Raw genomic sequence first — 12,341 nt, 5'->3', positions numbered from 1 at the left:
TGTGGGGTGTGTGTGTGTGTGTGGGGTGTGTGTGTGTGTGGGGTGTGTGTGTGTGTGTGTGGGGTGTGTGTGTGTGTGTGGTGTGTGTGTGTGGTGTGTGTGGGGTGTGTGGGGTGTGTGTGGGGTGTGTGTGGGGTGTGTGTGGGGTGTGTGTGGGGTGTGTGTGGGGTGTGTGTGTGTGTGTGTGTGTGTGGGGTGTGTGTGTGTGTGTGTGGGGTGTGTGTGGTGTGTGTGTGTGTGTGTGTGTGTGTGTGTGTGTGTGTGTGTGTGTGTGTGTGTGTGTGTGTGTACTCACCTAGTTGTACTCACCTAGTTGAGGTTGCGGGGGTCGAGTCCGAGCTCCTGGCCCCGCCTCTTCACTGATCGCTACTAGGTCACTCTCCCTGAGCCGTGAGCTTTATCATACCTCTGCTTAAAGCTATGTATGGATCCTGCCTCCACTACATCGCTTCCCAAACTATTCCACTTACTGACTACTCTGTGGCTGAAGAAATACTTCCTAACATCCCTGTGATTCATCTGTGTCTTCAGCTTCCAACTGTGTCCCCTTGTTACTGTGTCCAATCTCTGGAACATCCTGTCTTTGTCCACCTTGTCAATTCCTCTCAGTATTTTGTATGTCGTTATCATGTCCCCCCTATCTCTCCTGTCCTCCAGTGTCGTCAGGTTGATTTCCCTTAACCTCTCCTCGTAGGACATACCTCTTAGCTCTGGGACTAGTCTTGTTGCAAACCTTTGCACTTTCTCTAGTTTCTTCACGTTCTTGGCTAGGTGTGGGTTCCAAACTGGTGCCGCATACTCCAATATGGGCCTAACGTACACGGTGTACAGGGTCCTGAATGATTCCTTATTAAGATGTCGGAATGCTGTTCTGAGGTTTGCCAGGCGCCCATATGCTGCAGCAGTTATTTGGTTGATGTGCGCTTCAGGAGATGTGCCTGGTGTTATACTCACCCCAAGATCTTTTTCCTTGAGTGAGGTTTGTAGTCTCTGACCCCCTAGACTGTACTCCGTCTGCGGCCTTCTTTGCCCTTCCCCAATCTTCATGACTTTGCACTTGGTGGGATTGAACTCCAGGAGCCAATTGCTGGACCAGGTCTGCAGCCTGTCCAGATCCCTTTGTAGTTCTGCCTGGTCTTCGATCGAGTGAATTCTTCTCATCAACTTCACGTCATCTGCAAACAGGGACACCTCAGAGTCTATTCCTTCCGTCATGTCGTTCACAAATACCAGAAACAGCACTGGTCCTAGGACTGACCCCTGCGGGACCCCGCTGGTCACAGGTGCCCACTCTGACACCTCGCCACGTACCATGACTCGCTGCTGTCTTCCTGACAAGTATTCCCTGATCCATTGTAGTGCCTTCCCTGTTATCCCTGCTTGGTCCTCCAGTTTTTGCACCAATCTCTTGTGTGGAACTGTGTCAAACGCCTTCTTGCAGTCCAAGAAAATGCAATCCACCCACCCCTCTCTCTCTTGTCTTACTGCTGTCACCATGTCATAGAACTCCAGTAGGTTTGTGACACAGGATTTCCCGTCCCTGAAACCATGTTGGCTGCTGTTGATGAGATCATTCCTTTCTAGGTGTTCCACCACTCTTCTCCTGATAATCTTCTCCATGATTTTGCATACTATACATGTCAGTGACACTGGTCTGTAGTTTAATGCTTCATGTCTGTCTCCTTTTTTAAAGATTGGGACTACATTTGCTGTCTTCCATGCCTCAGGCAATCTCCCTGTTTCGATAGATGTATTGAATATTGTTGTTAGGGGTACACATAGCGCCTCTGCTCCCTCTCTCAATACCCATGGGGAGATGTTATCTGGCCCCATTGCCTTTGAGGTATCTAGCTCACTCAGAAGCCTCTTCACTTCTTCCTCGGTTGTGTGCACTGTGTCCAGCACTTGGTGGTGTGTGTGTGTGTACTCACCTATTTGTGGTTGCAGGGGTTGAGTCTTAGCTCCTGGCCCCGCCTCTTCACCGGTTGCTACTGGACCCTCTCTCTCCTCGCTCCATGAGCTTTATCAAACCTCGTCTTAAAACTGTGTATGGTTCCTGCCTCCACTACGTCATTTTCTAGGCTATTCCACTGCCTTACAACTCTATGACTGAAGAAATACTTCCTACTATCTCTCTGACTCATTTGTGTCTTCAACTTCCAATTGTGGCCTCTTGTTTCTGTGTCCCCTCCCTGGAACATCCTGTCCTTGTCCACCTTGTCTATTCCACACAGTATTTTATATGTCGTTATCATGTCTCCCCTGACCCTCCTGTCCTCCAGTGTCGTCAGGCCGATTTCCCTTAATCTTTCTTCATAGGACATTCCCCTTAGCTCTGGAACTAACCTTGTCGCAAACCTTTGTACTTTCTCTAGTTTCTTGACGTGCTTTATCAAGTGCGGGTTCCAAACAGGTGCTGCATACTCCAGTATGGGCCTGACATACACGGTGTACAGTGTCTTGAATGATTCCTTACTAAGGTGTCGGAATGCTGTTCTCAGGTTTGCCAGGCGCCCATATGCTGCAGCAGTTATCTGATTGATGTGTGCTTCCAGAGACATGCTCGGTGTTATACTCACCCCAAGATCTTTCTCCTTGAGTGAGGTTTGCAGTCTTTGGCCACCTAGCCTATACTCTGTCTGTGGTCTTCTGTGCCCTTCCCCTATCTTCATGACTTTGCATTTGGCAGGATTAAATCCGAGAAGCCATTTGCTGGACCAGGTGTCCAGTCTGTCCAGGTCTCTTTGAAGTCCTGCCTGGTCCTCATCAGATTTAATTCTCCTCATTAACTTCACATCATCTGCAAACAGGGACACTTCTGAGTCTAACCCTTCCGTCATGTCGTTCACATATATCAAAAATAGCACTGGTCCTAGGACCGACCCCTGTGGGACCCCGCTCGTCACAGGTGCCCACTGTGATACATCATTACGTACCATGACTCGTTGTTGCCTCCCTGTCAGGTATTCTCTGATCCATTGCAGTGCCCTTCCTATTATATGCTACTGATGCTCTAGCTTCTGCACTAATCTCTTGTGAGGAACTGTGTCAAAAGCCTTCTTGCAGTCCAAGAAGATGCAATCAACCCACCCCTCTCTCTTGTCTTACTTCTGTTATTTTATCATAAAACTCCAGAAGGTTTGTGACACAGGATTTGCCTTCCGTGAATCCGTGCTGGTTGGCATTTATACTCCTGTTCCGTTCCAGGTGCTCCACCACTCTCCTCCTGATAATCTTCTCCATAATTTTGCATACTATACACGTCAATGACACAGGTCTATAGTTTAGTGCCTCTTTTCTGTCTCCTTTTTTGAAAATGGGAACTACATTTGCCGTCTTCCATACCTCAGGTAGTTGCCCAGTTTCCAGGGATGTGTTGAAGATTGTGGTAAGTGGTACGCACAACATATCTGCTCCCTCTCTAAGGAACCATGGAGAGATGTTGTCCGGTCCCATTGCCTTTGAGGTATCGATGTCCCTTAGCAGTTTCTTCACCTCCTCCTCATCTGTATGTATGTCGTCCAACACTTGTTGGTGTATTCCTTGTTGGTGTCCCCATCTGGTCTGTCCCCCCAGAGTCCTTCCTGTCTCTACTGTAAATACTTCCTTAAATCTCGTGTTGAGCTCCTCACATACCTCTTGATCGTTTCTTGTGAGTTCTCCACCTTCTTTCCTCAGCCTTATCACCTGGTCCTTGACTGTTGTCTTCCTCCTAATGTGGCTATACAGCAGTTTCGGGTCAGATTTGACTTTCGATGCTATGTCGTTTTCATACTGTCGCTGGGCCTCCCTCCTTATCTGCGCATACTCGTTTCTGGCTCTTCTACTAATCTCCTTGTTTTCCTGGGTCCTATGCCTCCTGTACCTTTTCCATTCTCTGTTGCACTTAGTTTTTGCCTCCCTACAGCTTCGGGTAAACCAAGGACTCGTTTTGGTCTTCCTATTATTTCTGTTTCCCTTGGGAACAAAACTTTCCTCTGCCTCCTTGCACTTTGTTGCCACATATTCCATCATCTCGTTTACTGATTTTCCTACCATTTCTCTGTCCCACTGAACCTCCTGCAGGAAGTTTCTCATACCTGTGTAGTCCCCCCTTTTATAGTTTGGCCTGTCCCCTTCAGTTCCTGTTACCTTCTCCACTTGTAACTCTACTATATAGTCAAAACTCAGAACCACATGATCGCTAGCTCCAAGGGGCCTCTCGTAAGTGATGTCCTCGATGTCTGAACTGCTCAGGGTGAACACAAGATCCAGTCTTGCTGGCTCATCCTCCCCTCTCTCTCTGGTTGTGTCCCTGACATGTTGATGCATGAGGTTTTCAAGTACCACATCCAACATCTTGGCTCTCCATGTTTCGGGACCCCCATGTGGCTCCAGGTTTTCCCAGTCGATCTCCCTGTGGTGTGTATGTGTGTGTGTGTGTGTGTGTGTGTGTGTGTGTGTGTGTGTGTGTGTGTGTGTGTGTGTGTGTGTGTGTGTGTGTGTGCGCGTTTGGAGTGTGGGCATGTGTGCGTGTGGTTGTGTGTGTGTGTGTGGTGTGTGTGGTGTGTGTGTGGGGTTGTGTGTGTGTGGTTGTGTGTGTGTGGTTGTGTGTGTGTGTGGTTGTGTGTGTGTGTGTGTGAGTGTGTACTCACCTAATTCACCTAATTGTGGTTGCAGGGGTCGAGACTCAGCTCCTGGCCCCGCCTCTTCACTGATCGCTACTGGATCCTCTCTCTCTCTCTGCTTGCTGAGCTTTGTCATACCTCTTCTTAAAACTATGCATGGTTCCTGCCTCCACTACTTCACTTGCTAGGCTGTTCCACTTGCTGACAACTCTATGACTGAAGAAATACTTCCTAACGTCCCTGTGACTCGTCTGAGTCTTCAGGTTCCAGTTGTGACCCCTTGTCCCTGTGTCCCCTCTCTGGAACATCCTATCTCTGTCCACCTTGTCTATTCCCCGCAGTATCTTGTATGTCGTTATCATGTCTCCCCTGACCCTTCTGTCCTCCAGTGTCGTCAGTCCGATTTCCCTTAACCTTTCCTCGTACGACATTCCCTTGGCCTCTGGGACTAGCCTTGTTGCAAACCTTTGTACTTTCTTTAACTTCTTGACGTGCTTGACCAGGTGTGTACTCACCTATTTGTGGTTGCAGGGGTCGAGTGTGTGTGTGTGTGTGTGTGCTGTTGTTGTTGCAGTAGTGGGAATAACAACAGAAACAGCAAAAACAGCGGAACAACAGAAGCTGAAACAACGATAACAACAGCGGAAGCAGAAACAGAAACTATAACAGGAGCAACAGCAACAGCACGATAGCAGCAGGGGCAACAATAAGAGCAATAACAGCAACAACAGCAACGACGAACAACAGAACAACGTAAAGGACAGCATAAAACCATATTGGATATTGGCTGTTGAATAAGCAAAGTGATATAGAACCGTGCCAGACTGCAACAGTGTCAGTAATACCCTCCATGTAGGTGTGAGTCCTCCATGTAGGTGTGAGTCCTCCATGTAGGTGTGAGTCCTGTATGTAGATGGTGGTGTGAGTTCTGTATGTGGGTGGTGGTGTGAGTTCTGTATGTGAGTGGAGGTGTGCGTCCCGTATGTAGGTTGTGGTGTGCGTCCCGTATGTAGGTTGTGGTGTGAGTTCTGTATGTAGGTGGTGGTGTGAGTTCTGTATGTAGGTGGTGGTGTGGGTTCTGTATGTAGGTGGTGGTGTGAGTTCTGTATGTAGGTGGTGGTGTGAGTTCTGTATGTGGGTGGTGGTGTGAGTTCTGTATGTGGGTGGTGGTGTGAGTTCTGTATGTAGGTGGTGGTGTGGGTTCTGTATGTAGGTGGTGGTGTGGGTTCTGTATGTAGGTGGTGGTGTGAGTCCTGTATGTAGGTGGTGGTGTGAGTTCTGTATGTGGGTGGTGGTGTGAGTTCTGTATGTGAGTGGAGGTGTGCGTCCCGTATGTAGGTTGTGGTGTGAGTTCTGTATGTGGGTGGTGGTGTGAGTTCTGTATGAGTGGAGGTGTGCGTCCTGTATGTAGGTTGTGGTGTGAGTTCTGTATGTGGGTGGTGGTGTGAGTTCTGTATGTAGGTGGTGGTGTGGGTTCTGTATGTAGGTGGTGGTGTGAGTTCTGTATGCAGGTGGTGGTGTGAGTCTTGTATGCAGGTGGTGGTGTGACTCCTGCATGCAGATGGTGGTGGTGTGAGTCTTGTATGCAGGTGGTGGTGTGAGTCCTGTATGCAGGTGGTGGTGTGAGTCTTGTATGCAGGTGGTGGTGTGACTCCTGCATGCAGGTGGTGGTGGTGTGAGTCTTGTATGCAGGTGGTAGTGTGAGTCCTGTATGCAGGTGGTGTGAGTCCTGTATGCAGGTGGTGGTGTGAGTCCTGTATACAGGTGGTGGTGTGAGTCTTGTATGCAGGTGGTGGTGTGAGTCCTGTATACAGGTGGTGGTGTGAGTCTTGTATGCAGGTGGTGGTGTGACTCCTGCATGCAGGTGGTGGTGGTGTGAGTCTTGCATGCAGGTGGTGGTGTGAGTCCTGTATGTAGGTGTTGGTGGTGTGAGTCTTGCATGCAGGTGGTGGTGTGACTCCTGCATGCAGGTGGTGGTGGTGTGAGTCTTGTATGCAGGTGGTGGTGTGACTCCTGCATGCAGGTGTTGGTGGTGTGAGTCTTGCATGCAGGTGGTGGTGTGAGTCCTGTATGTAGGTGGTGGCTCTGACTTGCCCTGCCCTTCCCGGCCATGTCTTGCCCTGCCCTGCCCTGCCCTGCCCTGCCCTGCCCTGCCCTGCCCTGGCCTGCCCTGCCCTGCCCTGCCTTGCCCTGCCCTGCCCTGCCCTGCCCTGCCTTGCCCTGCCCTGCCCTGCCCTGCCCTGCCTTGCCCTGCCCTGCCCTGCCCTTCTACCATGGTTCAATAATGGGGGACGTCAATCCCATTCCCTTAATGCTTTTATGGATCCCGGGTCTCAAGCCGCATGCATGCCGCAGGATCACTGATAAGATACAGGTAGGTCAGGTGCGGCAGTTTAAAACCGCGGCTTCTACGGCAGTGTGTACCTGCGGCAAATTTAACTGCCTCGACAAATTATTGTGAATTGTTCCAGCTACGGTATTGTGTTTTTTTAACAAAATGTTCTCTCTGTTTTTTCACAGGTGGTTCCTCCCGACCTTTGTGACCGTGAAAGCTTCCAGCTGGTGATCTACTGAACGTAAAGCCTTCCAGCTGGTGATATTTTAAAAGAGAAGTCTTCCAGCTGGTGATATAGTGACCGTGAAGGTTTCCAGTTCGTGATATAGTGACCGTGATGCCTTCCAGCTGGTGATATTTTGAAAGAGAAGCCTTCCAGCTGGTGATCTAGTGACCGTGAAGCCTTCCAGCTGGTGATCTAGTGACCGTGAAGCCTTCCAGCTGGTGATCTAGTGACCGTGAAGCCTTCCAGCTGGTGATCTAGTGACTGTGAAGGCTTCCAGCTGGTGATCTAGTGACTGTGAAGGCTTCCAGCTGGTGATCTAGTGACTGTGAAGGCTTCCAGCTGGTGCTTGCACAGCGCGCGGACAGGCGTTAGGAAACCTCGCTTACCATGACGCTAGTGGGGCTTCGCTAGTTCACCCCCAGGTGGGCTAGCCAGGTGGTGGCGGGGCTAGGCAGGTGGTGGAGGGGCTAGCCATGAGTGAGGATGTGGGGGCTAGAAGGCCCTCCATTGCAACTATCTTCAACCCACGCCGTGGGCGTGGGTCCGCCCCCTCACGCCCATCTGTAGTGGTGACGGATGAGGATACCCCTTACCCGCCACTTCAGCTGTCTAACGGGGCACGAGTGGGGTCAGCAGGGGGTAGCAATACCACTCCTGTTAATAGTCCTTCAATGACACTGGGGTCACCTGTTCCCCCTCCTGACACAGAAGTGGGTGAGTACTCTTCCTGTATCCCTTCTGACATAGCAGTGGGTGAGTACTCTTCCTGTACCCCTTCTGACATAGCAGTGGATGAGTACTCTTCCTGTACCCCTTCTGACACAGCAGTGGGTGAGTACTCTTCCTGTACCCCTCCTGACATAGCAGTGGGTGAGTACTCTTCCTGTACCCCTTCTGACATAGCAGTGGATGAGTACTCTTCCTGTACTCCTTCTGACATAGCACTGGGTGAGTACTCTTCCTGTACCCCTTCTGACATAGCAGTGGGTGAGTACTCTTCCTGTACTCCTTCTGACATAGCAGTGGGTGAGTACTCTTCCTGGACCCCTTCTGACATAGCAGTGGGTGAGTACTCTTCCTGTACCCCTTCTGACATAGCAGTGGATGAGTACTCTTCCTGTACCCCTTCTGACACAGCAGTGGGTGAGTACTCTTCCTGTACCCCTCCTGACATAGCAGTGGGTGAGTACTCTTCCTGTACCCCTTCTGACATAGCAGTGGATGAGTACTCTTCCTGTACTCCTTCTGACATAGCAGTGGGTGAGTACTCTTCCTGTACCCCTTCTGACATAGCAGTGGGTGAGTACTCTTCCTGTACCCCTTCTGACATAGCAGTGGGTGAGTACTCTTCCTGTACCCCTTCTGACATAGCAGTGGGTGAGTACTCTTCCTGTACCCCTTCTGACATAGCAGTGGGTGAGTACTCTTCCTGTACCCCTCCTGACACAGCAGTGGGTGAGTACTCTTCCTGTACTCCTTCTGACATATCAGTGGGTGAGTACTCTTCCTGTACTCCTTCTGACATAGCAGTGGGTGAGTACTCTTCCTGTACTCCTTCTGACATAGCAGTGGGTGAGTACTCTTCCTGTACCCCTCCTGACACAGCAGTGGGTGAGTACTCTTCCTGTACTCCTTCTGACATAGCAGTGGGTGAGTACTCTTCCTGTACTCCTTCTGACATAGCAGTGGGTGAGTACTCTTCCTGTACCCCTCCTGACACAGCAGTGGATGAGTACTCTTCCTGTACGCCTTCTGACATAGCAGTGGATGAGTACTCTTCCTGTACCCCTTCTGACATAGCAGTGGGTGAGTACTCTTCCTGTACTCCTTCTGACATAGCAGTGGGTGAGTACTCTTCCTGTACCCCTTCTGACATAGCAGTGGGTGAGTACTCTTCCTGGACCCCTTCTGACATAGCAGTGGGTGAGTACTCTTCCTGTACCCCTTCTGACATAGCAGTGGGTGAGTACTCTTCCTGTACCCCTTCTGACATAGCAGTGGATGAGTACTCTTCCTGTACCCCTCCTGACATAGCAGTGGGTGAGTACTCTTCCTGTACTCCTTCTGACATAGCAGTGGGTGAGTACTCTTCCTGTACCCCTTCTGACATAGCAGTGGGTGAGTACTCTTCCTGGACCCCTTCTGACATAGCAGTGGATGAGTACTCTTCCTGTACCCCTTCTGACATAGCAGTGGGTGAGTACTCTTCCCTTCCTGTACCCCTCCTGACACAGCAGTGGGTGAGTACTCTTCCTGTACCCCTCCTGACATAGCAGTGGGTGAGTACTCTTCCTGTACCCCTCCTGACACAGCAGTGGGTGAGTACTCTTCCTGTACCCCTCCTGACATAGCAGTGGGTGAGTACTCTTCCTGTACCCCTCCTGACATATCAGTGGGTGAGTACTCTTCCTGTACCCCTCCTGACATAGCAGTGGGTGAATACTCTTCCTGTACCCCTCCTGACACAGCAGTGGGTGAGTACTCTTCCTGTACCCCTCCTGACACAGCAGTGGGTGAGTACTCTTCCTGTACCCCTCCTGACATAGCAGTGGGTGAGTACTCTTCCTGTACCCCTCCTGACACAGCAGTGGGTGAGTACTCTTCCTGTACCCCTCCTGACACAGCAGTGGGTGAGTACTCTTCCTGTACCCCTCCTGACATAGCAGTGGGTGAGTACTCTTCCTGTACCCCTCCTGACACAGCAGTGGGTGAGTACTCTTCCTGTACCCCTCCTGACACAGCAGTGGGTGAGTACTCTTCCTGTACCCCTCCTGACACAGCAGTGGGTGAGTACTCTTCCTGTACCCCTCCTGACACAGCAGTGGGTGAGTACTCTTCCTGTACCCCTCCTGACACAGCAGTGGGTGAGTACTCTTCCTGTACCCCTCCTGACACAGCAGTGGGTGAGTACTCTTCCTGTACCCCTCCTGACACAGCAGTGGGTGAGTACTCTTCCTGTACCCCTCCTGACACAGCAGTGGGTGAGTACTCTTCCTGTACCCCTCCTGACACAGCAGTGGGTGAGTACTCTTCCTGTACCCCTCCTGACATAGCAGTGGGTGAGTACTCTTCCTGTACCCCTCCTGACATAGCAGTGGGTGAGTACTCTTCCTGTACCCCTCCTGACACAGCAGTGGGTGAGTACATAACATAATATTATGCTAAATATTACATTACATCATATTACATTACGTCACATTACCTTATATTACATTACACCACGTTACATTATATTACACCACGTTACATTATATTACATTATATAGCATCTTGTCTCTTACCATCCTGGGTTATTTTATTTTGTTTAACGAGAAGTAATCTCTGGTGTGGAGGTTGGGGGTGTGGGGAGGGTGGGGGAGAAGGGAGGGGGCGTAGGGGAGGGGGAAGGAAGAGGGAGAGGAAATAAAAGGGAGGGGTAAGAAAGAGGGAGGGGAAGGAAGAGGGAGGGGGGAGAAAGAAGGTTGTTGCACTAGCAATGCGTCACTTGTATCATCGCCTATAACTCAATACTCGGGTGTATAATTACCCGAGGCAGCACGTGATTCCGGTGTACATAGACTTGCGTTGACGCCCCTCTGAAGCGACCGTCGTAATAACGGTCATAATGACGTCCATAACCGTCATAATGACTTTCATAATGACCATCATTATGACCATCATAATGACGTTCATAATGACGTTCATGATGACCGTCATAATGACGTTTATAGTGACAGTCATAATGATCGTCATAATGACGTTGTCTACGAATATTTACCTATTCTCTCACGATCATGTCTCTCAGAAATAATTCTAAAACAAGTTTGGGATTATTACAACACCTTTGGAATTATTAAAACGCACTTGGAATTATTAAAACACCTTTTGGAACACGTTTGGGATTATTAAAACACGTTTGGGATTATTGAATCATGTTTGGCTTAATTAAAACATGTTTTGTATAATTAAAACACGTTTGGGATTATTAAAACACGTTTCGGGATAATTAAAACACGTTTCGGGATTATTAAAACACCTTTCGGGATAATTAAAACACGTTTCGGGATAATTAAAACACGTTTCGGGATTAATAAAACACGTTTCGGGACTATTAAAAAACGTTTCGGGATTATTAAAACACGTTTTGGGATTATTAAAACACGTTTTGGAACACGTTTAGGATTATTGAATCCCGTTAGGGATTATTAAACACGCAAGTTTACCCCGTGTGAATATTTACCCTCTGGATGTTGCCACGGCAGCGCCTGGATTATCATAATCACCCGTGACGACCCTCTTTTGGATAATATGGATATTTCAGTGTGTTTTTCGTGGCTTTACTGAAGTTCCCTGAAGCACAAAGCTGAAGTGAGGTGCCTTGAGGGTATTGAAGGGCTCTTGATCCCAGGAGTAGAAGTCTTCCTTCCCTTTCTCGGGTTGTAGTTATTTAATTCTCGTTTGTCAGTGTTTATAAGAAGGATGAGTATCTCTCAGTGTATATACAGAGAGAGATGTGAATGTCTCATTGTATATACACTTAAAGCGAGTATTCATTGTAATATATACATATATATATATATATATATATATATATATATATATATATATATATATATATATATATATATATATATATATATATATATATATATTTGTTTATAAATTATAAAGTTAGCTAACCTTTTAATGACTTTGTTTTGGCTTTTTTGTGGGAAGATATTTGGATATTTGGTTGGCACTTGGAGATTCACAGCTTCAGCTGAGCCGCCAGGTGCTTAGCCGTCATTGGTACGTTAATCAAGGGCGTCTTGATTTGAGGTTAGGCAGGAGAATTTAGACCCGCAACAATAAGTGGTTGAGAAACAAGGAAGCATCCACCGTGCATGTTGCTCTACATGTGGGTATTCTAATGCAATTTTTTTCCACATTTTCATGGGATCTTTCTTAGCATCAAATAGGGACTCTAAAACGTTATCTTCTGAGACCTCAGTCGGTTCCTCTCCTTGAGGAACTTGGTAGACATGAACAAGGTGAAGCTGAAGTGTCAGATACAGTGTTGTCATGATTCTTAAGGTCAGTGAAGACTTCATTGTGTTCTTCAGCAAAATATTCTTCAAAAGATTCACAAGAATCCTCCTTCATCCACAATTTCCTTTCGATCAAGAAACGTTCTGAAAAATGATAGACTTTTTCG

The 12,341-nt window shown here is 48.5% G+C and overlaps 1 protein-coding gene across 1 annotated transcript in view; it reads left to right on the top strand.

The window, feature by feature from the left end:
- Positions 1–12,341, top strand: part of LOC128697081 (solute carrier family 35 member F3) — a 206,575-nt gene that overhangs the window by 76,632 nt on the left and 117,602 nt on the right. Inside the window, exon 2 of the mRNA XM_070095178.1 lies at positions 7,128–7,882. Coding sequence (XP_069951279.1) covers positions 7,642–7,882 — 241 coding nt within the window. The 5' untranslated portion in view covers positions 7,128–7,641. The remainder of the gene's footprint in view (positions 1–7,127; positions 7,883–12,341) is intronic.

The sequence above is a fragment of the Cherax quadricarinatus genome, chromosome 49, assembly GCF_038502225.1.
Source record: "Cherax quadricarinatus isolate ZL_2023a chromosome 49, ASM3850222v1, whole genome shotgun sequence".
In the NCBI taxonomy this organism is placed as follows: Eukaryota; Metazoa; Arthropoda; class Malacostraca; order Decapoda; family Parastacidae; genus Cherax; species Cherax quadricarinatus.
The sequence above is the reverse complement of the archived record's forward strand: the minus strand, read 5'-3'. Positions and strand labels throughout refer to the sequence as shown.